The sequence below is a fragment of the Pezoporus wallicus genome, unplaced genomic scaffold, assembly GCF_028554395.1.
Source record: "Pezoporus wallicus isolate ANWC-B61680 ecotype Strahan unplaced genomic scaffold, APGP_CSIRO_Pwel_v1 contig_4191, whole genome shotgun sequence".
NCBI lineage: Eukaryota > Metazoa > Chordata > Aves > Psittaciformes > Psittacidae > Pezoporus > Pezoporus wallicus.
In genome coordinates, this window is record NW_026641383.1 from 388,136 (window position 1) to 415,377 (window position 27,242).

Consider the following 27,242-nt stretch of genomic DNA (forward strand, 5'->3'; position numbering starts at 1 on the left):
GAATAATCTCCCAAGAGGAAAATTGTTACACACTATAAAATGTATTAACTAAGTTTCCAGAACATGTAAATAAGAAGAGTAAAGTAAAGAGACTTAGCACTTCTGTTGACCGTGAAACAAGATGGTGCTGACTCCAGCTGATAAATCCACCAACATGATGCTGCCTCTAGATCTGAGCTACCGTGAGAGGGACCACCTCTGGAACCTCTGCACTTACCATACAGTTAATCCACAGCTGGATAAAAATCAGTTGATGAGATTCAATCATCTGTTGATCAGTGAGCAGATCTGGCAATCTCTTGTGGATATCTCGCGCTTTTTAGTGGCATTTCCCCATGAGTTCTCAGGGACTTTGGCTTTTGAACTCAAAAAGCCAAGTCATGACTGCCATGTGGTATAGAAGAATTGTGTAGTCAGTGCGTAAAGAATTATATAAGAAAAAGATAATTAAATTTTCATTTGTTGAGTTGCCCCCAATCTTGTTGCGCAAACACATGCTAGAAATAGGCACTTGGTGGTAATTGGGTTTGTTCTGAACCTGTAACTAGTATCTACAAGTATCGAAAGGAGATGTTTTTCGTAATGATGGTTCACCAAAAAAAATCAAAACTAGCATTTGTTAACCCTCCTGAAGGGGTGTCAAGTGCACATGCACAGTTCTGCATTACTCATACATTTCCAGTGTGCCTTGAGTTAAGTGCTTTTATCATACATTAAATAATGAAAGCTTTGACTCGGTGAATAAAAGCGTAATATTATCATGATATTAACTCCACCTTTATCCAGAAAACTTGGAAAAGACTAAGTCCGGAAAGAAAGCAGTGTATCATTTCTGCTTTATCAGTTAGAGAAAACTGTGTAAGTACGTTATGCACATCAGAAATCTTGCATATTCTGCATGCTTACAGAAAATCTTCAGTGAATGGAAGGGCAAACAGAAATATTTTCAACTGAAGAATAGATTTTCAAAGAATTATAATGTGGATTTAAAAAAAAATATTTGTAGATAAAATGCAAAATTCTGCTAAATGTTTTGATTTAATAAGCTTGGGTGTCCTTTTGTAATACCTAGTTTTAAAATAAAAGTTACATCTTCAGTTTTTTAGATGTGCAGTTAAGGATTTGAATGATAGTATTGGCTATGGCCATTTCGGGGTTAATCAGAATGTAGTTAGGTGCTGACTGGAACATTTAACAGTTCTGTAGAGACTTTCAGCAGCAAGTATTAAGACTTTATAATCATCATTTAATATATCGGGTAAGTAGTGCTCTATGGTTTGAAGACGTAGCTCTGTGTTTTAAAAAATTATTAAAGTACCTTTTTTCCACATCTTGATGGTGCTATTTTAATTATTTTCTCCCAGCAGTGTTATTTCCATATATATAATTTGGATAGCGAATATATTGTAAGTAAAGGAGTACCTTAAATTTGGGGTCACTGGTTACTCACTGGGTTTAGCTTAAAGTTGTAAACAAAACAGAAGAAACACCCAATATTAGTTACATCACTCTGAATCTGGAGTAACTGTCTGGCTGCTCCTAAGCAGTATTTATTTCTCTGATTAAAATCTAATGCACGGTGAAGTTTGTTTATTGCTGCTTTTTGTTCCCTATTTTATATATCCCTGTTAAGATGTTAATTCAGTGTATTCAGAGATACTGTCTCATCATTAACAGATTTGTTCATGCTGATTTGAATTGCTGACAGGATTAAATAATAGAAAAAAAAAGGCAAAACACTTTTTAACAAGTTATTTCATACAAATGATCTGGTAAAAAAAATCTCAGCAAGGCAGACATATTGCACTTTCTAAATGAGCCGGCGGTGCTTCTATGTGATGATGAGGGAGGTGTGTTTATAAAACAACTTCTTAGGGCTGAGTGTCAAGGTAAATGAAAAATTACTTTCCTGGTTCTGGACATTTTCTTCCGCAAAAGCAGTGAAAACATAAATCAGTTGGTAGCTAGCAGCTAATTGCTTTACACTGACATACTTTAGTCAAGCGGGGGCATCGTTGGTCTTTCACAAATAGGTAATGTGGCCAAAAGGATTTACTTGTTCAACTTAAGTGGCTCAGATATAGTAAATTACTTGCTCTATTTTTATCTTAATTTGGGAAGTCTTTAGCTATAAGGTGCATAAAAAGCATGTTTGTTTTGTATGTGTGCTTTTAATTATATTGCATTGAAAAAATAAGTGGGCTCAGTTCTTTCCCTGTAACTCAGACTTTGGGTTTATGTCAGTCAAATTCTGTTTAATTACATGTAAGAAGTTTTTTAAATGACAGTATTTTTCTGGTGAAATGAGTGTATTTCTTGAAAACATCAGCTGCAATCAGTGTGTTCTCTGCTGAATTTGAGAAATGTTTTATTCCATTTTAATTCTTGGCTTGTGCTAACAAAAATGTAACTAAAGGAATCAAAATACCCTGTTGGGAAATGGTCGTTGTTAGATAATGATACTTGTTAGAAAACGCCCTCTGGTAAGGATTTATGGCCGAAATTCCTTTTCCACATAAAAAAAACCTAAAGCCTGGAAGAGGAAGCTCTTTGGGTATGGTTGGAAGTGGTCAATTAGAAACACCATGCCACAATTACCTTTATGCAATCGTGTGCTTAAACAGGAAGAGCGCAGCCAAAAACTTCCTGCTGGAGCCTATACGAGACGAATGATGAGTGTATTAATCACATGTCACAGGCACAGAGACTTTGATCCCCACACCTCAATGGTAGATCGCAACTCATGGTAAACTCTGCTAAGCCTGGCTTTTGATCCAGGCGCAGTGTTATCTTCATTAAATGCGAAAGGGCTTGTGGGGATGCTTTTCCATGGCTGCATTTTGGGAAATCTTTTCAAGGGTGTGTATCCCGGGCTGTGCAGGACTATGCCTTAAGTATTTAAGCACGGTGTTTCCACGGGTACAATTCTTGGCCTGTTCTCCTATGTAGATCTGGAATCCTGTGTATCTACATCCTTTGGAGACAAGTGCCAAGGGCGACAACTGGAGGTAATAACTTGCGATTTGTGTCTTTTGCAAGTTACAGTCATTGTAAACTGACAGCTGTGAAGGACCTAAACTCACATCAAAGGATACAGATCATCTAGTTAGGTCAATTAATGTTAATTCTCGTCTTCCATTAAATTCTTTTATCTTCTTTTCTTTTTTCTTTTCGCCTTTTATTTTTTCCAGCCAAGCCCAATACCAAGTCCTGTGTTGGGGAGAAAGCCAAATGCAAGTCAGTCACTGCTTGTGTGGTGCAAAGAAGTTACAAAAAACTATAGGGGAGTGAAAATCACCAATTTTACTACGTCGTGGAGAAACGGTTTATCCTTTTGTGCAATATTACATCACTTTAGACCAGACCTAATGTAAGTTGTGTACTTTTTGCCTGCATAAGCTGTCATAGAAATATATAGCATTTAAGTTTATGTAAAAATAAAATCCCTGTTGGTTTCAGGTGTTGAACTGTTTTCACCCTTTTCTTTCAAGCAGGGGACCATCCTTTCTAAGAAAACAGATTTATAATGCTCAAACTTTATGATTCCTCTTTCTGTCTTGTGGCATAAATAATTGTTTCTTCCCTCTCTGTGATTTGTTTTTCTTCTTCTTAATCTTATACAAAGAACTGACTTCAGGATGATTATGAAAATTGTGCTGGTGTTGAAATGAGATGAGAGGAATAAGCTCTTTGTACGCTGACAAGGACGGATTACCTCCTGGTAAATTTGGTTGTCAAGGCCAGCCTCTAGTCCCTGCCTTAACTTCTTTTTTAGATGGAAAGCTTCAGGCAATGAAACATGTAATCGGTGTTTATTTATTTATTTATTTATTTATTCCTTTAATTTTCCACACTATTAGTTTTGTTGATTGAATTGCTGTGAAATTGCTGGTTACTGTATGATATTACTGTATGTCAAATTTTTAGATTCAGTTTGTTTTAAAACTGCTGCTTTTATCAAATACTGTACATACCCACTGTGCCATTTTCCCCCTCAGTGACTACAAGTCCCTGAATCCTCAAGATATTAAAGAGAACAACAAAAAGGTAAGAACTGCCAGGGGAAAAAAAAAAAAAAAAAAAGAAAAAGAAAAAAGACACAGCTTCAATTTTGGCTTCACTGCAGGTTTTTATTAATTTTGGGAAAGTGTGGTTGTTTTGTAAGGTCATAACTGTGGCTCACAGAAGGTATTCAACCTCCTGCGGTTCAAATCGGATGCATTATTGACTCTAGTTTGTCATGGTCTTTAACATTCACAACAAGTGCAAGGCTGGCATTAGAGTTTAATATTTGTATGGCCTACATTACTTGTGAAAGCAGAGGAGAGGGCTGGCCAGCCTTCTGTGATCACTCCTCTGATTTTGCCAATCAGCCCTGTAATTAAAAATATGAAAGGCATAGCTGCTCTTGGATTGTCATATGCAAGACTTCTCTTTCTGCTGCTTCAATGGGTCTGTGTGCATCAGTGCATTGATGTTGCTTTGATGGTGGTTTTTATACTTTTAAAGATGACGTTGTACACCTGCTTTAATGCTGCAGCAGCTGAGTGAAGTGCTGTACGCAGCACGGAAAGTTTAGGATAAAAAGTGTTGGGTCAATACTTTGGAAATAAACCAACATATTAGCAAAATAGTTTATAGCACTGTGCTGGGCGGCCGCTTTAAACCACTCTTTGTACTTTTTGTGATGAAAAAGGTGTAAAAAGTTCCTCTGGAAAAAACGGGAACTTGGTTTGGGAATCACCAGAAGACTTTTTATTACTGCTCTCTATTTTAGGCATGTTACAAGCCTCGGTTGGGCCCTAGGGACATGTTCAGAAATTATAATTTTCATGTGAGTCACTGATAATAAAATTGTTCCTGAAAATTGTCTGAAAATTATTTCTAAGGAGCTGAGTTCTCAATGCTGAGATTTTATTTTTATACTGCTTTAAAAGCACTAAATTTAATTGGGATGAAGGTATAAAAATATACATTATTTAGGTTCAATATTATATAGTGAATATGACTAAATAATTTTAGATTGCAGATATGTGGAATTTCTGAAAGTGCTTTATTAAAATTCATTTGTGTTGAATGTCATTATATTTTAAGGTGCCTGCACACTTAATGTGCTAGCCAGGGAGTTAATTGCCTTTAAAATAGTACTTAAGTATTACAAATAATGAAAGATCTCTGAGGTGCTGTTATCTAATGAGTGATTTGGCCAATAATGTATTTTTCATAATAATATGGGATTTTATGATGACCTAAGTAGATTATCAGTGACATCACAGTGTTTTCTGTGACCATATGTGTTTTGTACTTCAAGTTTTGTTGAATGCTAATTAAGATGGATTATAAAAAAGACTAGATTATTAATTAAAAATGGTAGCAGTACAATCAGTCATCTTTTCTTTCTGAAACTGATGGCAAACAGTGAACTTCTTAGCTCATCTCTCTTAACAGGATATAGTTCCCAGGACTGAAGAAGTAATGATTGTTGTTATTGTGCAGCTTTTCTCTTTCATCACTTTGCAAGCCTTCACCTGACAGCTACATTGAGTATCTCAGTTGCTTCCTGCAGATTTATTTCCTGGTCTCACACAGTTCTGCCTGATAACCCCGCATGCCCTTGGTTGGAGTGAATGCAGCACTGGCAACAATGGCTGCCTATAAATTCCATGCAGATATGTAACACATTTGACAATGATTCCTCCTAACCAATTAAAATAACATCTATGGATGAACAGGACAATTTTCTTTGTCTGAAGCAGCTGCCTGCCCAGCCCCCTCCTGGAAAGGAAACCATAGATTAAAGGTTAACCCATAAGAGTACATCTTTTAGGAGTGCATGACCTTTTTTGTATTTTAATAAAAAAAGAAGAAATCTTAAGAGACAACTATTTCAGTGCAATTACTGTGTATAATTGGGCATTGAAATGCACTGTTACAAAAGGCACATCACTGGAGCTTCCTTATAAGACACACTGGTCATTTGCCAAATTGGTGCTGCCACCGTTGCTGAATAAAAAAGGGTATTTACCTGTGACATCTGATCTTGGCCAATATGTCAGTGTGTTACATAGTTGGGAAATGGTTGGAATACTGCCTGTGGTGCTTGTGCTGACGGATCCCAATTGATGTCTGTCAATCAGCTTGTCAGTAAATTAAAAAAGAAAAAAGAAAAGAACTTCATCAGATAGGTGAATAGGCTTAGTGTCCTGAGTATAAATATGTGTGTGGATACAGGTATTGTAAGTTCTGCAATATTTAATTATAACTCTTAAGAAAACCCCAAGCAACTACTTGAGATTACATTAATATCAGTCAGAATTTGAAGGTAATTTTGGTACACAGTGCCCACTGCAAATTCAAGTTTCTGTCGGGAACAAAAGAGAAACCAGGATTATCTTTGAGAAAATTAGAAACGTTGCAGGGCTACTTTCCCGGCTGATCCAAAGAGTTGCATTTCTGCTTTTATCACATATAACTAAACATGCAGCCTTCCCAGTAACATTAACCAGCTGATTTTTTTAATATGGTTATTTGATTGTTAGTAAATAATAATTAAAATGTGTTAAAATTACAGCATACTGGCAGTCTTGTCCTTTATCAGGAACAGAAATATTTCATATTGCTAATAGCATGTCCTGCACTTTAAAAATGTAAGCTACTAAACTACACTTGGCTGGAGCTTGGAGGGGATGAAAGAATGAGAAGTGGAAGGGCACAACAGTGTGGTTCTAATAATGAACTTCTATTTTTAATTATTTTATTGTTTAGAGAAGCTTGTTTCATTTGAAAGGATTATTGTGTGGAAATAGGAATATATCTTCTGGATGTTCAGCTGGCACTTTCAATTTCTGTGATGCTTTTTTTTATTTTCCTTTTTTCCCCCCAGTTTTTGACTAAATTCTTCAATACTTTTGAACTTGAGTGATTGTCTTAACAAAATATTTCAAAATAATCATTTTGAAATATACATTTAAGCAGAAGAATTCAGAATTACAGGGATAGCATTGAGTCAAAATGGAGTAAATTCCTTACCTTAAAGCTGGCAGCCATATTTTTATACCAGGCACTCATTCCCACTTCTGTTTAATTCCACAACATCATACACACGTATTTAGTTGTGTGCTTAGGTGTTACTTGTTGACCTTGGTGGGATCGTGCAGGAGCATAGTTAAACATGCATATGAACATTTGCAAAGTCAAGGCTTTAGTTACGTCTCTGTTTAACAAAGTAATGTGACCTGGAAAATTTACTCTGTTCATACCATGTTACAAACTAGTTAGAAACACTAGGCATTTGTAAATATGCTAGAATATCAAGATGCTCCAAGCTTTTCTAACAGTGAAGAAGAACCCATCACAGGGTTCTGGACACATACAGAACATGATTGCTATTTATAGAACTAAGGACTGTAAAACATTTGTGTGCCAATCAAGATATCTAATATACTTTAAAAGGAGAGAAGCAAGAATATGTATTGTCCAGAATGTGAAGAAGAGGGGATGGGAAATAAGTATCTGACATCAGTGGGAAACTATCGTGTTTAATCCCAAGCATCACCAGAAGAATTGAGCAGACAGTAAAAAGTGATTGCAGCTGTATCAAGAATATCCATCATTCTAAATTCAATCCTTCTGCAGTAGTGTTACCCATTCTAAGCAACTGCCTTTCCCGACAACTCTAAAACACTGTCCCCATCTTCATTTTACAGACCCTGGGAGATATTCTTAGGATTTAGTTTTATTAGCATATAAATAAGAAATCAGGAGTATAAAAGAGTTCAGGTCAAGTCATGTCTATGGGCTTTGGCTGCTGTGGACTGCTAAGCCCATCCTTAGGTCCTTTCATTTTCAGATGGTAACTCCCACTACGTGCAGTGTGGGGTAACAGGTTATTTATGCCACTGAATCAGCACTGACCCACTTAATCAAATGAAAAATCCTGGTGTTACCTTTGGTCCACAGGACAACACAGTTGGCTTGTTACACTTTCATATCCAGCCTGTTTTCTTCTGGCATATGAGCATTCACCCATTCTCAGTACCTGCTATGGCTTAGGCTGCCCACCCAAATCCCTGCACTGCTTTCCTTTAAGTCTTCTTTGTCTGTGCTCCTCATGTCTGTTTGGTTCCAACTGTCTTGTCTCCCTGTCCCCCGTACCCAGCCTGATCCTGCTCTTCCATCTCTGTGTCTCAGTATCAGGTAAATGACAGCTGTCCCTCTTCTGCCATCCAAGTTTTTCCATTCCCTCCCACCCATGATTTTCCTGTTATTCTGCTCTGTCTGGAGTTTTGTATCAGCAAATACAGCAGTCATGTTTTCTACTGCTTCTCATATAGCGAAGTACAGCTCTGCTTTTATAAATGGCATAGCAGGTTCTCATAATGAACCTTTCCAAAAAATGATACCCCACCAAACACTGGCAATGATTTTTAGGCCAAGTCATTTTGCACTGGGAGAGCCAGAAAGACTTAAATTATTCAGATAACTTCTATGTCTAGATAAATTCTGTAATTTGTTATAGCAATATAAAAATTACTTCACAAAAAACGATTTGGCAAGTTGTACCTGAGCATAAGGGAAAAGCATACAAAATTTCAGGAAGATAAATTCCAACTCTTGAAAGAAGAGTTTGAAAAGTGGCTGAAATAAAAGCTGTTTGACCCTCAAGTACGGACTGATACTGCGATGGGAATGAGAGAGCCTCCTTTTCTCAGAGCAAGTAAAATAACCGGTCTGCCAGGCCAAACCCACATTCTAAATCATCACTGAACATCTAGTGTTATGAAAACAAGAGGATAAAAAAAAACAAATCAGAATTGATTTCTCTTTTCTCTCTTTCTTCCAGCCTTCTAAAACTAAATAAAATAAGGAAATAGTGTAAAACTGGGTTAAAGTTGAAGCTGTGCATGTTGCTGTTTCCTTGAAAAAGGCCAGGCTGTCATCCGTGTCTTAAATTTAGCATCCATTTTTGTTCAAAATAATGTAGGAACAACTGTGAACATTTTAGGCCCCTTCAGAAGAGGGTGAAAAGGAGCCGTGGAATTATTGGGGGAGGAGAAGTCCAAGTGCTTTCACTGAGTGCATCTACGCTAACAGGAGGCCTTTTTAAAGGCTTCCTTGAAACACAATATTGTCTTCCAGGGTTAATCCAGGATAGTAATAATTAATTGTAAATTGAGAAACGGCTTTAATTCTTCAAAACTAGACAAACCTGATGCACCAAGCCCACTCAGAGCTAGCAGAAAGAAGACAATGTGGCCTCACAAAGTGGGAGGCTTGCAAAGTGTTTAGCTCTGAGAAATGAAAGTGAAGTGGGAATGAAATTCACTCTCTCTTACAAATTTAGCATCAATAAATGTTTTTTAAATGCATTTGTTTGCCAGACTAACGTGATTTATGTCTTGTATCAAGTAATCTGTGGTGGTGTTCTTTTTGGCTATCTGGACATAGTTTTTCATCAACACAAATCACTGCAATTACATGACCAGTAGAAGGGAGAAGGTTGATCACCAGCGATAAAGCCCAAGATGGATTAGTGTCATGTTTCTTATATCTTGGTTCCTTATCTTAAAAAGCCATCCTTAGTTGCTTTTTTTCCGGGCCAACTCTTACGCTTTTTTCATTCACTTGTTTCCTGCTACTTGAGTCAGAACCATTTAAGATATTGGTAGGTTTCTTTAGTTCAAACAGAAGGGCTTTTAAGCTGCAGTGTCATGAACCACTTTTTACTCATGAAAATGGCATAATTTTGAGTAACCAAACATTTTAGTATAGTATGGTGTTGAGGTATGTTAAAGTATTTAAAACAATGCCATTTGAGTGTCTTTACTGATGATACTTTCTCAATTTACATTGCTATGAATTTACCCTGGGAGATAGTTAGAAGCCATTGGGAAAAACTGATGAGTTGGATGTTGGATTATGCAACAAAATATAGTAAATACTGTAATGAAGCCAAAAGAATAATAAGTAATAGAGTTGAACCCATACTGTTCCTGTAATACTGGATATGCTTTAGGCTTCTTTATTTTGACTAAAACTTTTACTTGCATTCTTGAGATGTTACGGTATGTAAGAAACTGCTTCATTATAACCTTTATTTTGTCTGTTTTTAAAGGCATACGATGGGTTTGCCAGTTTAGGAATATCACGACTACTGGAGCCTTCTGACATGGTTCTATTAGCAATACCTGACAAACTGACTGTTATGACCTATCTCTATCAAATCAGGGCACATTTCTGTGGCCAGGAATTAAACGTGGTTCAAATAGAGGAGAACAGCAGTAAAAGCACATATAAAGTGGGTAACTATGAAACGGACACAAACAGTTCTGTCGACCAGGAAAAATTCTACGCAGAGCTGAATGACCTGAACCGGGAGCCCGAGCTGCATCCACCAGACAGTGGTTTGGCAGACTTTGCTTCTCAGGACGACTCCGTCTTTGTAAATGACAGTGGTGTTGGTGAATCTGAGAGCGAGCATCAGACTCCCGATGACCATTTAAGCCCAAGCACGGCTTCCCCTTCTTCTCGCAGGACTCGAAGTGACACAGATGCACAGAAATCCCAGCAGAGCTCTGGAAGGACTTCTGCATCTGAAGACATTGGGAAGTGTAGCAGTACAGATACAACGCAAGCACAGCCTACATTGGGAAAGAAGAAATTGCTGATAGCTGACACTTTAGACTTGAGTGACTTGGCACATGTCAGTGATCAAAAAGAGGATGTGTCTCCCACAGTTGCTTGTGGAGATAACGACAAGAAGAGGCACCAGAGCTCAGACAGTACCATTGGTTTCTCAGAGCAAGAAAAGCTGGGACGTATAGGATCCACAGGGAGCACAAGAGCAGATCCTGGTTCGCCTGTCACAAAGCCAAGTTTATCTCCTACTTCTAAGCTTGGATACTCCTATAATAAGGATGTGGATCTTGCAAAGAAACCACATGCTTCTCCAAGGCAAACGGAATCTGATTCTGACAGTGATGCCAGAACGGCTTTAAATCATGCAGATCATACTGCAAAAACAGCCCAGGTAAGAAACTTAAATTGATGCCTATGAATCAAGATGCAGATGCTCTTCGAGTTCTTTCTCCATGTTTGCAGTTTGCACCATATCTTCAGTATATATGGTGAGGTGAGCAGTGTATTTTTATTGTTGGGCAATAAATACTTTGATTGAGAAGTAAGTGGCCCTGAAAAAGAGCCATTCCATGAAAAAAGAATGTATAGGTATTCTCCATCTCAAAGAAGATGGCTTCAGGCTTTTTGCCACTGTGTGTGGCAATACATTTCTTCTGAGAAAAACTGGAAAAGAACTTAGCAATTCATTCATCCACATTCACAAAAAAAGTAAAGTTTTGAATACATTAAATATACCTAAGAGACATCAAAATCTTATTTGAGAAACCGCACAGCCTTGTGAGCATAGCCACGATGGTGAGGTAGAAATTCCAGAATATTAAGTTATGATGTGACCTCAAGCATATTACTTAACCACAATATAATTTTCCTTTCTATAAACATAAGAAGTGTATGCCCTCCTACCTTGCAGATTTATTCTGAGGGTGGAAGTTGAATATTATATAAATGCTGAGTATTATTAATAAAGCAATCATCACAGAAATATGTAGAAAAAAGTCCTGTTTACAAAAATGCCAAAGTAAGCTTATATTTTTACCCTGTGAAGAGCTTTCTTAAGTTTTGGCTTTGGCTTTGTGCCATTAGGTCTGATAAGAAAAGAATATAGCCAGTTGTTTGGTACTGTGGATTGCCTCAAATATTTTTATGCTTTTCTCTCAGTAAGTGCCATAAAGATTAGTTTTATAGCAGGAGAAGTCCATAGATGGGTGGTAGTGGCCAAATATTAGTTCCATAGACAGCTGATTTCTTTCCTTTAATCAGTAGAGTCCCAAAGTTTCACTTTGCCATCTTCTTTGTATACTGGATGAGAAAGAAACAGCCAGGCCTGTTCAGAATATGAATAGGAGGAAACAGGATAGAATGGAGAGTGGAGCAGGAGACCTCAGATAAAACCTCAGATGTGAGCCTCCGTCTTAAGCTGTGACACTCAGTTGTTGGTTGGAGTCAACCATCTCAACTTCCATGTGGTTGTTGCAGGAGCACAGTCTGCAATGTCTGTCCCAACTCTATCTCACGTAAAGGCCTGGAGACACATTTTCCCAGAGTCTTCACAGCTGACCTTGACTAAGAAGTCAGCACTTGGGAGTATATGTGTATAGGAGCTGCTTATGTTGCCTGTGCAGAAGCCCCCCTTCTGTTGTTGCTATTCTGCAATATAAATCAGTCGTGTATGAAGAAGGGACTTTCTCATGGATGTTCATAAATGAAGTAGAAGCAGATATTTTTGCAGGTGTCTTGCCTTGTGCCCGGCCTTTTCGTGTTCAGTTCAAGTTTTAAATGAGTGATACCTATGTATGTAGCCAATGAAGCATTATATTTGCATACATATTAAAGTAAATAAGTAAACACATGGCACATTTAACATAGTTTCCATAAAGCCAATTATATTTTTTCCACAGTTGCAGTTTGAAGACATTAAATATTGATAGAAATTAAGTTTTAGGGGGAGGGGAGAGAACTCTTATTTACATTATAAAGGCCCATGACTTTTTTTAATTTTACATTTTGATCATCTTTACTTTTCATTTCTATAGAATGTTCTGTCACCTCATGAAGCTATAATCCATGTGACTCCTGACCTTTATTATATAGGAAGGCTCCTGGCTATTAACTACTGTATAAACATTAAGTACCCTGAGGCTGCCTTGCTGTTAATTGTATTTCTTTATTTTTAAGCAACGTATGTTGTCAAGACAAGAAGAACTTAAAGAACGGGCAAGAGTTCTGCTTGAGCAAGCAAGAAGAGATGCAGCTTTAAAGGCAGGGAATAAGCAACTAACCAATACGATCATCCCAGCCCGCAATAAGCAGCTGAATGATGTAAGAAATATTGGCCAGTATGGCAGTTTACATAGTTAAATTTATTGTATGTGCATATGCTTTCAGGGGTGGGGGATTTCCTTGTAGAATACTTCTTTCATGCTGAATTGCTCTGATGTGTCATATACCCTTAGTTCCCTTTTAAAACCTGTTTCTCCTGCAGTTTTAGCCAACAGAAAGATGCCTTAGACTTCGGTGGAAGCAGAGGTCTGGGTGCACCTTCTTTGATTGGCACTGCAGTTTCTCATGAGACAAAAACAAAAGTTACTTGGTAAATGATAGTGAAGTAATTTATGCTATTTTTTGATTACTTCTCTCTTTTCAGTTAATGTAAATGCATTCCCTGAGCTTGTGATGTCAGCTACTTGCTGCTTCATAAGTGTTGTTGCAGGGAATGAAGCTGCTTGTGACAGTCTTGTAAAAGAGTTAATGGAACAATTCCTTTTTATCACCAAAGTTGATTATGCTGGTGAGATGGGAAAGCAAAGCTGGGGAATGAGCTCCAGTGTTGAAGCAGCTATGGTTGCACCTCCAGTGGCCTCCGTGGTGACGTGGAAGGATGCATACTCTCAGGAGATGAAAGCTAATTAATTTTTATGCAAACCTTTGCAGTGTGGGTTTTGGAATTCTAACTATTGCACATTAGAGACTGTACTGGCAACTGAGAATGTAAATGTAACTGAAAAATAATGATTCAGAGAAAGGCTTGAATCTTTACTGATTCAGAGCCTGGTACTGAGGGGCAGATTCTGCTATTGACATTAATGGGATCATACATTCCAAAAATGAAGACAGTGATTTACATGTCTCTTTTGGTTCTCTGAACTGTCTTGGATCCATGGTGTACTTTTTTTCTCCCTTTGCAGTCCCTTTTCCCAAACTGTCACTTCTGTTTTCTTTAGAATATATTCATATATACAGGGAAGTCCTGTTTGTATAATGGTAACATAATGATATATAAGTATTTTTTTATTACTTTGTATTTTTATTTTTATTTTTTTTATTACTTGGTATTATTTTATTACTTTGTATTTAAGCTTTTCCTACTAAAATATACTTTAGTATGAATTTCACTTTGGAATTTTTTTTATTAGTTTTTCATAAGGCAAACAGCATTAGAACAGGGATAGTAGAGGCAACTGCTCAGGCAGAAACAACTGTAATTAGAGTTGCCTAACAATTTTTATTATAAGCTCCTATTTTCAGAGTTTTACAACTTTGCTAGTATTTCATTGTTAGAACTGAAATTCTCCCCATCAGCTCTCTGCCTCAGGGTAATATTATTTTACTTTTTACTTCAGAAAAACCCTGTTCAGCTGCTTCTCTGTATTAGGTTGGATAAAACATCGGTTTTTATGTTAAAAAAATGTCTTGTAGGAAGAAGGTTTCATCCCCTTGATAAATCTTTCAAGGCAATCAAAGGTGTGTTAATAGCACAGGCAGCCTTCAAGTTCAAGAAAGTTGGTGTCAGTAAACATTGTCTGTATGGACACAGCGCAGCAAAAGCATCATTTACTGTTGCTTCACTAAGGGTCAGGCCCATTCTGATGCAGATTGTAGTATTTGATGAGAAAATGAACATGGGTAAGCAGTGTGCACTCACAGCCCAGAAAGCCAACCGTATCCTGGGCTGCATCAAAAGGAGCGTGACCAGCAGGTCGAAGGAGGTGATCCTGCCCCTCTACTCTGCTCTTGTGAGACCTCACCTGGAGTATTGTGTGCAGTTCTGGTGTCCTCAACATAAAAAGGACATGGAACTGTTGCAACAAGTCCAGAGAAGGCCATGAGGATGATCAGGGGACTGGAGCACCTCCTGTATGAAGACGGGCTGAGGAAGTTGGGGCTGTTCAGCCTGGAGAAGAGAAGGCTGCATGGAGACCTCATAGCAGCCTTCCAGTATCTGAAGGGGGCCTATAGGGATGCTGGGGAGGGACTCTTCATTAGGGACTGTAGTGACAGGACAAGGGGTAACGGGTTAAAACTTAAACAGGGGAAGTTTAGGTTGGATGTAAGGAGGAAATTCTTTCCTGTAAGGGTGGTGAGGCACTGGAATGAGTTGCCCAGGGAGGTTGTGAATGCTCCATCCCTGGCAGTGTTCAAGGCCAGGTTGGACGAGGCCTTGGGTGATACGATTTAGTGTAAGGTGTCCCTGCCCATGGCAGGGAGGTTGGAACTAGATGATCTTCAGGTCCTTTCCAGCCCAAATTATTCTATGATTCTATGATTCTATTAGAAAGCAAAACTTTCTCTTCTGGACTCCAACTCCTGCTGATGAAATCCAAACAGGAGGAAAAGGAGCTGGCATGCAGATGAGAGATGCTCTGGGTAGATGACAAAGAAGTAAACGGCAACATGAAGTTAGACAAAGACAAAGACTTTGTCTAGGCCATAAAAACTGCATGAAAGATAGGAGATGGAGACCAAGTTTTCAGGGTGAGAGTCAGGATTACATAGTTCAGGCACTCAAATTACCCATGGGACCTTATTTCATTTATTGCAAAAGATGAAAAATGAATTAGAAGGCTGCAAGAAAGGGAAGAGCCATCTTTTAGGGGTGCTCTGCAGAGACAAAGTTTCTTGCTGCCTCCATCAGAAGCTATTTGCAATGCTGGGAAGCTACCTTCAGCCCAGCATACTCAAGGTGGCAGATTCTTTTATTTATGATTTCCAATCCAAGGTTCTTGGGGACTGATTTCTGGAAGTTTTGAATGCACCCAGCTGTAGCCAAGTCAAAGAGAACTGCGCTGTGAACAAATGGTTCTGGCTCCAGAGAAATCCTTGGTGCTGTGAGCAAACAGGTAGTGGGCACTCTTCAGTTGAGCTGACTGTAACATAAGGAAAACAAAAGCTCCTCAGCTCAGAAGGGTGCTGTATAGATGTAATTTGGAAACTCTTAGATATGGCAGTGAAGAGTGCCACAGAAATGCTCTGGAAGAAATTAATAATGCTGTGTTCAGAGAAAAGTTTACAAGGTTTAGTAGTTCAAACAAGGTGTAGGGCAGGCATTGAATCATGAAGGTGAAGTGAGATATTGAACAACTCATTCACTGAACATTGTCAGTCATGGCTACTGAAAACAATAAGTATCCGGTAGGGAAAAAAAAAGTTTGGGTTGTGCAATTAAAGACTATACCAAATGAGAACCAACGCAAGGTTGTACAGCTAGCATAATTCTGACATTTCTAACTTTCGAGTGCTTGGCTTGCCAAGCTCAATGTTCTCCTAGTGCATTTTAGTGGGAAACATGCATTGTGAAAGGAGGCATCTGTTGTAGAAACTGGTATAGTATTCACATTTCTTATATGTTATGTCGATATGTGTTAATATATATTACATAAAATTGTATGTAACATGTATATGTTATATACCTATCCATAGGTGTGTATGTTCTGAATGAGAATGTGTGTATGCATCAATATATATAGATATAAGATAAAATACATTAATTTCTGATTTTTCTTTAACATATTTTATCTTCACAGAGATGAGACGTTTCTATTTGATGTAGTTGTGACAGTTTACTACCAGTCATTGCTTATTTGACTGTCAGAAAATAGCACAGACTTATTTCTATTCAGCATTTTCTGGTCATTAAGGTTAATAATAAGAACTTTCACTCAAAACAGTGTTGTATGTGTCAGTGTGTAGTAATGTGTAGTAGTGCGTTATCCAAATGAGAGTTGTGATAAGGAGAATCAGCATTTGGTGGTGGGAATAAAATAGTTTAAAATAGGAAGACCTCATTTTAAGTAAGAGAACTTTAAAGAGATAGTCTAGGGCCAGTACTTTCGGAAGTAACTCAAAGTTTGCAATTGCACCTTTTTTGATACCTTCAGGAAAAGAGCTTTAAGCAGCCCATTCTTTCAGTGTGCTCTGAAAATTAGGCACTCCAGGTAAGCAAAGGCTGCAGAGTCATTAGTTACTTTAGACAACCTTGTCTCATAGGCCTTGCTGTTAGCACTTGACATTTGTCATATGAGAACTATGAATCGCTGTTTTCTTAGTAAACAAGTGAGAACAATGTACAGTGCATGCGGTTGTATTGTTGCCTGAGGTCAACAAAAGGGAGGAAATTTCCAAGTCTGTTCCTTGGTCATAAATACAGGTTACTTGGTATGTGCTCACCTGATTTGTTCTGGTAAAAATCTTTTTTGAAGAAGTGTTCCTGTGTCTCCTTTAAGCATAGAGCAAATACCTTAGACCATCTGCAGGCTAAGCTTCGCCTTCCCTCTGGTTGATCAATATTGTGTTGGTTTGAAGGTTTTTTTTCAATACTCTGGGCTTGCTTTCCTTGTTTTTTTAATCTCTTGTGTCTTGAAAGGCCAGCTGGTGGTCAGTAATGACTTACTGGCTGTTTTCCCATGATGTGTCCATTATCGTGGCTGTTTGCCTCTTTTTCTTGAGTCTTTCCTACTGCTTGAGTCTTCTTTTGTGCTTCCATCTTCTTATGTTTGTGCTCCGTGGCTGGGCCTATATCAGTATTCTCACTTGATTTACCTTTATATATATATATATTTAAACTCAGGAATTGATGAAGTTGTGGGAACAGAAGATTAAGGCACTGAATTTGCTCATATACCTGTTAACTCAATCCCTTTTTCCTCTGGATTGCATATTTCTCATTGCATCCCAAGCTGTATCTTCTTCCCCTTCTTTCATTTGTGTCTTACTGTTCTTTTTTCTCTCTCACACTGTATTTCAGCTATCTGCCCTGGCCATTTCAGCTCCCTTTCTTCTACTTTTGAACTTTTCTTTCTTAATACCCATTCTCTTTACTCTTCCTTCCCTTGGACATCTTCCCTCTGTGCCTTTCTGCCCCATCATCTTCCGTTCTTGTTCAGCCCACCTAATTTAGTCCCATCATCTTCTGCTTGCTTCCTCTATTTGTATCATGTTAGTCCCTTTTCTCCCACTTCTCCCTTGTTTGCAGTGTGGTAGTTTTTTCACTGTTAGGTCTGTTCATTTGGTGCTTCTCAGAAGCCTTCAATCTGCAAGCTGTATGCATGCCAGCCTGTATGGAGGTATGTAAGCCTGTAGGCAGGTATTTAAAGTCTAAGAGGACACTACATGGATCAGAAACTCCTTGAAAACATGCTTATGGTTTGGGAGGATCACAGACATGTCCTTAAAATTGATGCAGCCTTTTAGAGACTGGAAGAATTAGCTTAAGAGCTCTGTGAACAGAGTTACTGATCCTCTCATGGATCCCTTTCTCTATGGTAGATTTATAAACACCTCAGCCTTTCTGCTTGCTTTCTTGATGTAGGTGTGCATGTAGTGACTCTTTTACAAGGTGCTTCTGTCATTTCCAACCTGGTATAGCAGCTGTAATCACTTAGCTTTTAACCAGGAGAGCCTTTTTATTAGCTTACTCATTTTTATTTAGCTCACCTTTTCTCATGATGAATATCACACGGCTAGAAGGGGCATATCTGCTCCCAGCAGATGCTGTAAAATATCAGCCTTCAGTGATGGTTGTTAGCAGCGGCAGCTTGGCTGGAATGTGATGTGGGAAAGGCAAGGAGACTGGAGCTGGTCTGCGAAACCGAACTGGCAAAGTGGCAGGCTAGAGGAGACCGCAGTGAGTTAGAAATATTCAGGAGTCACAGGGCTAAAAGGTCTTTCCAGCAGGGAACCCTCGCTTCCATGGGCGGTGGAACACATAATTCTTGAATCTCAGCAGAACTCCACTGTCAGCAAATATCCGTGAAGGCCAGTGGCAAAATATTCATTTGTCTTACTCTCCTTTAATGACTGGTCCACATAAAGAATGGAAATTTACTGCAGCTGTCGTTTACTCTGTAAACTAAAATGGCAATGGTTGTGGAGTCTGCATGATTACAGAGAATGGAATTAGGAGTTAAGAAATGCACAGGCAACTTTAATTAACCTCCTTTGTGTATATGCATTATGATGCAGTCTTTAATTATGTGATCACATACTATTTTCCCCAAAGCAATTGTGTCTCATTTAGCTCCAAGAATTGAGGTGATGTAGAAGGCTGTTTGTCCAGAGGACCTCCGTCCTTTTGGTTGCAGACATTGGAAGGTGTACAGCAAACGAAGCAGGGATTCCAAGGAGCAAAAGGATGAGGTTACAGTTAAGAACTGAACAAATTAAATGTAGTGCTGCCTTTGCCTCAGAGTTCCTGATCAGTGCTGCTAAATCTTTTGAACCAAAGTTCATCTAAGTAGTCACTAATTGTGTATCCTTCCTTTCTGGATTGCCATTTGAGGCAAAGGTTTGATTTGCAGGTATATTGAGCACCCAGGTTTGTCAGGGAAATCAGTCGTAGCTGTGCTTAAGACCTATAAAGGGCTACATAAAGCTTAGTATACTGAAGAAAACCCAGGTAACAGGCTTCTCAGAGCGAGCACCTCATGTTAGATCCTTTTAGCTGGATCTCTCTGTCACAGTTCTCTTCCGAAGAACAGGGTAATAATGCTACCACAGGGTGTTGTGAGAGAGGAATGTGATTAATGCTTTTGAGGCACTTAAATACTGTAGTGATGAGCACTGTAGAAAAGCCCTTGAAGAAATTAATAATTCTGTCTACAGAGAAAGGTTTGAATATTGTGGAGTACAGAATTGTGCTACATATTGATGGGCCTACATAATGAAAAGTGAAAATAAGCTGAAATATTGAACACCACTCGGTAGAGCTCAGATCTGGGCTGAAAATCAGGGGACAGTAGAAGTAAAAGGTGGTGCCACAGCAAGGCTCTATTCTAAAGGATACAGAGCAGGATGGAAATGAAGATTGTGCCCACCAGTTTTATTTGTGGCATCTCCTAAATCGTGTGTCAAATTCTAGTAACCTGGTTTTCCAAGGTAGACAGATTAGCAGGGAACACCGTATAGCATAGAATTCATGAAAAATAGTGCTTCTGTGGCAACGAATGCGGTTTTATTTCCTAACACAAACCACAGTTCGTTCCTGAACTTATTTGGGTTTTGCATGAGCTGAGGATTCCTCATTGCTGAATGTAGGTGCGGGACTGGGCCTTTCATTTGGATTTGGCTGAAAAATTTTTGCTTATGTAGGATCAAGCATAGGTTCTGGGATGCAGGGGTTCAGTAGCATGATACCCAGAGGGAAGCATGCTCTCTCTGTTGCCTTTTGTGAAACAGCAAAATAGTAATTTTTTCTTCACAGCAGTATTCAAGGATGATGGCACTGAAAATTGTGAGGGACTCCATTCGGACAATAAGTATTTAAAAATGGATTAATATAAACTGAGGGGAGGGGAGTTGAGGGGTTGACGGTGCAGAGAGCATTCCTGACACTGCTTTTGGGCTTAAATGCAACTGTTGCTAGCCTGCTTTCTGTACAGAGAAAGATTTGGGCTTACTTGTCTTTGCTACCTTTATTTTATATTTATTCAAGTGGAATGACAGCTACAGCTGCCTAAATACATGTATTAAAAAAGTACATTTGAAAGAGCAGCAGGGACTACATTCAGCTTTTGTAGTGGAATTTGCAGATACGAAATACTTCACTGAGAAGCTGTTACCTCCAAACACGCAAACACTGTATACAGAGGGCAGCAGGAATGGGCTATGCTGTGAGATTGTTTCTTTCTGCTCAGAATATTGCTTTTTATTACTCCCTTGCTCAAAGGACTTGTTGCAGCTGTATCTAATTTATATTTAATGAGCTCTTTCTACTTCAGGTGTCAATCTGTTGTGCCCATTACTTCTCGTTTTCATAAATATTTGAGTGCAAAATAGTAACTTTTTTTGCATGCACAGTGGGCCAGTGGAAATGGAAGCCCTTTTAGAAAGGCTTCATAAAGTGACAAAATCTGAAAGGAGCTGAGTCTCTATGCTCTTACTTTAATTTTGATTGCATGCATAGGTATGAGATATGCCAGCTGCAATAAAATAAAAATAAAGCATTATTTTAAATGCTCAGAAATAAGCTCTAATAAATGGTCCCATTTATTGATAATGTAATTTGGTAAGCAAAATCCGCTGCCCCTCTGAGCCAACAAGCTCCAAACTGTCCCACTCTAATATGTGACCAAAAAGTAACTCTAGCCAACACAAACAGAAGTGGTATGGAAAGCAAATTCACAGTGGACAATGAGAATAGGATATTTTAATTTGATTGAAAGATGCCTTAAACTCAAGTTAGCATTGCAAGTATCCTTTCCTCCAAATATTTTAACAGGTTCTTGAAAACTGTATGAGAGAACTTTATTCAGGGTTTTTTTTCCTATGTGAAACCAAAATGCCCACTTCTGTTGCATTAGAAAAGGCATCTGGTTCATCAGTGGATTTTTTTGTAGCCTCCTCAATTGGAAAATAACTGTGATTGAGGTGGTAATGTTAATTCATTTCAGGAAACACCCCCAAGTTATTCCTGTATTGGTTTTTCTTTAAGAAAAAAAAAAAAAGAGAGAAAAATCTAATCTTTATTAATTAAATAACTAACATGAATTTGTTGAAGTGTAGGACTTTGCAGGTGGCAACCTTGGTCTTTTAATATTAATTGGAAAATATTGATTGAAAAAAAGACTAGTCTGTCATGCTGATAATTGCAGCCAGATTTAGATATGATCACTAGATCTACCTGAGATTACAAAGAAGCAGTTACCATCTAATTGGTAAAAAGATTGAACATTATTTTGGTAATCCCTGATCTTTGGTAACTTATTCCCTGTTGTTCATTTATATGTCTTGTCTGTATGCCTCTATAAAGTGGTTAAATATGGTTTAAGCTGATAAGACTGTGCTGTATAGTATTTACATTTCATGAGCATTCCAACTTTTATAGCTGTTTTAACAATGTACTTTTCCTTAAATGAAGGTTAGACCTGCTGACTGAACACTTCAAAACCGCAACTGAGCTGATATTTAGTTCTTTATACCGACAAGCTAAGGTTGAGATAGCCTGATCTCATTTCCTTGATGGCAAGAACAAACAAGTTGTTTTATTTAACATTGCTCAATACATGGAAAATAAAAATATTCTGTAACTTTCCAAGAAGGTTCTCTATCTTTTGACTTCATATTTGATCTGTTTAAGCACTTCCTTACTATGAAGTTGTGATGTTTCACTGTACAAAAAATACTTCTATAGACAGCTCCCTGACATGGCTGGGAAAACAAATCAATTAGTGCAAGTAAACTCATTTCTAAGAAGAATTAGTATGCACTGTCAGTTTTATACCAGGATGGATTTCATTAATAAAGTGTAACCTTTGATAATGCAAGACAAATGTTGCACAGTTTGAGTTTGAGATTCACAGCTGAATTTTATTGCTGTTATTTCAAGAAGTTGTCTCTATTTACACCACTTAAGCATCTGGCCTAAGTATGTAAATATGCAGTTATTTATCATGTGGATGTAAATTCTAAGTGCTGTGTGGTCTGCAGCTGTACCATTAATGTGCATGCTCACAGAAGATAGGCTGCCAATTTATTAACTGAATTATAAGATTGTCTGAAAAACATTAGTTCAAAAACTTTAACATCTTCTATCCATTTGTGAATATTAGCAAACAAAAAGGTCTCAGTGTTTCAGAGCTATCCCTTTGTGCATGAAGCGAGACACGGGTTTCTTAGCATCTGGAATGCTTTTTTTTTCTATCGCTGCTAATAACTGGACATTTTCTGTGTGGATGTTCAGTACATGCTGTTGTGAATCCCAGGATGATATCGCCATTACTTAGAGCTGTATTTTGCATTGCCTATTCTGTTATTGCTCAGCATGCACAAGGGTAGAGTTAAAATCTTTATTCATTTCATTTAAAAATGTTTCTTTTGTTCTCCTTATCATGTTCTGGCTTTCCCAAGGATATATGCCTTGAACGAAAAGTCACATGTGCATTACTAATTGTGTGCCATTGTATTTACAGTTCCTAGTGGTGGCACTGTGAAGCTACTAATTCTTTTGCTTCACTTGATGTAAAATAATCTGAGTGTCTTTGATAGCAGTGAAACAGTATTAATTGTTTTGTACATTTCTTGGTCACTCTTCTTAGGTGGTCTTCATAATCTATTAGAACTTTCAGCCAGATTTTTGTAATGTCATGCCTCCAGCAGTGATTAAATTGGTAATTAATGAACAGTCCTTGGCAACATAAACCACATCCCGTTAATTTTCCCTTTTGAGTTTTTAGAAGTTGTCGTCTCTGTCAGAAAGCATTGCGCCACCTTGCTACGGCCCCTTGGCATGAAACCACAACGGCTTGATTTTTTGCAGCCATTAGTAGATCAGAGCAGTAATTTCACAGTATTTTGGTCAGGGTAATTATAGTACCAAGTACCGAGTAGAGTTGGGAATTCACACAAGAAGTCCAGAAATACCAGGTGAGCTTCCTTGTGTTCACTGGGACGTTATGATTAGTTTAATTGGGCTTTGTTTGATTTCAGCCGCAGAGACTCTTTGTGCCACGGCACTGCAACCACTTTCCACTTTAGTGTTTTTGACCTGCATTGACATGAACTGGTGCAAAAATGAGCTCTTTGAAGTGGGACTCTTTGGAGAGGGCAACTAAAAAAGGGGGAAAGTGATGTGTGTAAATAGTTTACTGTAGCGAAGCTTGAAACCGGACTGAATACTCCACATTTTGGGGGTGATGTGGTTCAAATTCTTTTATATTTTAGGCCGGAATAGATAATATTTCTGCTACATTTGTGCAAATGTTTAGTAAATTACTACAGTTAAGAGTACAATCTTTTTTTAATCGCTGGCTTTTATATAGCACCTGCTGTTCTACCTTCCTTTGAAGATACAGTCATTTCTCCCACCAGAAATACTGCGAATAGTCTCTTTAGTCCTGCAAACAAATCTGGGCAAATGCATTAATGAGAATGCAGCTGCTCTTAGTAGTTCACATGTCACGAAATAGTAGGTAAAGGCATTCATACTTGAGTGACTGACTATAGGTGTAGTGGCCTTCAGCAGTACATTGTGCACATTAAAGTTTAAATAGTCACTTGCCTGTTGGCTTCTGAATGAAAGGACTGTCACTGGTCACTTCTCCTGAAGCCTTAATGAAACCAAATAGTTTGCTACGAGTTTGGGCCTAACCATTGGGGTGTTTCATGCAGTCTTGTCAGTTGATGTTCATGAATTGACTTGAACGGAGATCAAAGTGTTTCTCAAAATGGAGAAGCGGGGAGAGAGACAGCTCCTTCAATTGCACCACAAGAGCTAATCAAGCCATCAGTTCTTTATGCACTCTGCGTGCCTTTAGAATTTAATACCCAATGGTTTGTCAGGACAAATTGAAATTCGGGGGCTGGGGGGGGGGGGGGGAGGGTGTCCCTCCTCAGTTCGCCGCAAACAAATACATGGTTCACTCTTCTGGAGGCTTACTTTGCTAGATTTTATATTTTAATGGACAACTGCAATGTTTATCAAATATTTGGGGGTTTAAAGAAAAAAAAAGTGAAGGTAAAGGATTCAGTGGCGTTATTTGCCTTCACGCTGATTGAAGAGGTTTAAAGTGAAAGAGAAACTAAATTCAGCGTGATTTTTTGTTGTTGTTGTTGCTTCTTTGAGTGCTAATGAACTTTTTTGCTGAAACATTTTAAATTGGATTCAGAAGATAGTTTTTTGAGTGTCAGTTAAAACAAAGTCATGTGAAAATGCCTCTCTCTCTTCCTCCCTCCCTCGCTCTCCTTTTAATTGATATGATTTAGGCAGAGGAAAGTGGTAAGGGGGATTTTTCTATTGCAGAAGCAATTTTTAAGGGATTTAGTCTTATTTAGCCTGAAGGTCTTCACACTAATGAGAGCACTTAAGTTACGTCCAGGCATTGATTAGACAGCTCATCTATCAACTGGAGCATGAGAATTTGTATTTTGGGTACCTTTTATACATTAGAAATGTATATGCTTTTTAAAATTACTTTAGACTTTATTTTCCACAAATTTTTAATTACCCTCTCTCACATCCAAGGAGGCTGTAATGCAGCTGATAGAGCGCACACGGTAACAGGGAAGTGCTCTACATTATATGAGAAATAATATCGAAACTGTATCTGTAGAAATTGGCGTGCTGAATGCAAATTGCTACCCAGATACATTCCTTAAACCGCCATGAGCCCCCTTACAGTCTAAATATATTTATTCAGGGAATGTGGAATTATGTATATAAAAAAATGCTCAACCGCCACCCCCCACAAAAAAACCCTGTGATCGCTCTCTCTATCTGTAGTTGTTCTTTTTTTGCTGTGTTTAGAACACAATAGTGTCTTAATTATTTTCTGAATCATTCTGAAAAGTACAGCTTTTGTAACTTTTGGACATTTCAGGTTTAAAAAAAGGAAATTAAAACGTTGCCACCAGCTTGCACTATGAGCAGCCTGTAATAACAGTTAAAAAAGCTTTCTGAACTATTTGACAAGATTTCTTAGTGCTGAGGCCATATGCTGTAGCCTTTAAGCTATTTCTTCCTATCAGTTTCATTATCACCTGCCTCTGAGTCTCCAATATCATCAGTAAGCACATGCAGAATCATAATTATGCCATGTACAAGTTCTTTGATAACATGTACAGTTTTCTTCTTAATTCTTTATCAAATGCATTGATCGTGGCATGTGTGCATTGATCCAGGTCCACCATCTGGCTGTGTGTGATAAGCACAGTGGCATCTTTGCATTTCCACTGTCATTCATTGCGCTACAATTTGGCTGCAGGGGAGTAGTGGCTGGGATTAGCCCTGTTCTGCTACTTACTTGCATTTTAAGTTGACACCTCTACAGCGGCTCAGACCACATTACAAACTGAAACACATACGCACGACTTAGTGATGTGACACTCCTCAATAAGCTTACTCCACTAGCTACTCAACAATCTGTAATTGGATTTGTAGGAATAACAGCAAAAGATTTCCTAAGAATTGCTGGGGACAGAAGGTGAAGTTTTCTCATTATTGGCAAAAGGCTAGGTATAGATCCTGGGCGATTGGTATTTTCCATTAAAAAAAGCTGCCAGCAGTTTGCAGGACATTTTCAAAAAAACCCAGCAAAATAGGACCCAGGAAGGCAGAGGGTTTTGCACTTGCTCTTTCCATTCTCATCACACACAAGCAGACCGGGATCCTGCCGCCCTCCCCCAGAAATTAAGAGAAGGGGACACATGCACACACACCAACTTTCAGAGGCACCCTGCAGCCCGCTCTGCTTTGTTCAGCTGGGAGTGAACCGGGAGCATTCCTCAGGAGGGCACGTCCTGCTCCCTTGGCGAACGGTTGCCCGCCTGAGAAGGAAGCTTCCCAGGATGGCAGTCTGAAAGATGCGGCTCTCCAGCTTACGCATCCAAGGCACTTGCCAAAAGTCTTTGTTTCATAACGCCATGGGTTTTTTTTAAATCATAAAGTCAAGTTTACACAAGAGAAAATCCCTTAAGTGGAGCTCGACGAATGTTGACTCCAGCAATGAGTAAGCAGCTTCTTTAACTTCTGTCTGCACGTTGGCTGTGGAAAGGCACAGAAAATGCCATCTTCAGACTGTTGATCTCAGGTCGGACGTTATGCCCTGTCTGGATGATGGCACTATTTCAGAATATATCTCAGCCTGCATGCTTGAGACCCTGTTTGTGGGTAATACCAACAGCATTGACAATCACGGTGACAGGCATAACAAGCTCCTGGATCCTGATGCCTTAGGTGATTATTGACCTTAATTATACTTCCCAGATGAGGGAGAGCACAAACTTGCCTAAGCAGAGAAAATTCCAGGGAATAAGTTAACGTAAGGTTCTGTTGCTGCTTTTGCTTTAGATCAACTTTCCCAGTGATCTTCCTTGGGAGCCCCGTCGGTAGGCAAAGCTGTCCTCGCATTGTTCGCTGGGAGAGCGCCTTGCTCTTAGTATCAGTGCAGGCGAGCGAGAAGAGGAGCAAAACAGGAAGTGTGTTTGGAATTAGATATTTCAGCCTGAACTTAAAACTTGCCGTAGAGCCAAGTGCAGTGTGAAATAGAAATGCTCGCCTTGATCGTCACGTAGATGTGCAGCTCCTAAAGGGTTAAACGGGTTAAATCTTACTTATCTGAATAGAACTGCAGGGCTGTTTTGCCGAATGCTCTAGCACAAATACCTATGGTTCACTTTGACGTTACAATTTTTTTGTTGGTTTCTTTACTTTAAATACTTGAACTGTTAGACCTTTTACTTTTTTCTCTGAGAAAGATGTATTTGTACCAGATTAGAAAAGCTAAACTGTTTCTTTACATTGAATAATCAGCCTGTCATGACAAATCTATCTCCTTCTGCATGAGTAGGTGCCAGTTTGACTAGCTTCTTTTAGGCTCACACTGGGTTTTAAGCTG

At 38.6% G+C, this 27,242-nt stretch overlaps 1 protein-coding gene across 9 annotated transcripts in view; it reads left to right on the forward strand.

Moving 5' to 3' along the window:
• Positions 1 to 27,242, forward strand: part of EHBP1 (EH domain binding protein 1) — a 226,612-nt gene that overhangs the window by 141,130 nt on the left and 58,240 nt on the right. For all 9 annotated transcript variants that reach the window (XM_057423435.1, XM_057423429.1, XM_057423432.1 and 6 more), the window contains 4 exons: positions 3,192 to 3,370; positions 3,999 to 4,047; positions 10,115 to 11,029; positions 12,814 to 12,957. In XM_057423435.1, the coding sequence (XP_057279418.1) occupies positions 3,192 to 3,370; positions 3,999 to 4,047; positions 10,115 to 11,029; positions 12,814 to 12,957 (1,287 nt within the window). The remainder of the gene's footprint in view (positions 1 to 3,191; positions 3,371 to 3,998; positions 4,048 to 10,114; positions 11,030 to 12,813; positions 12,958 to 27,242) is intronic.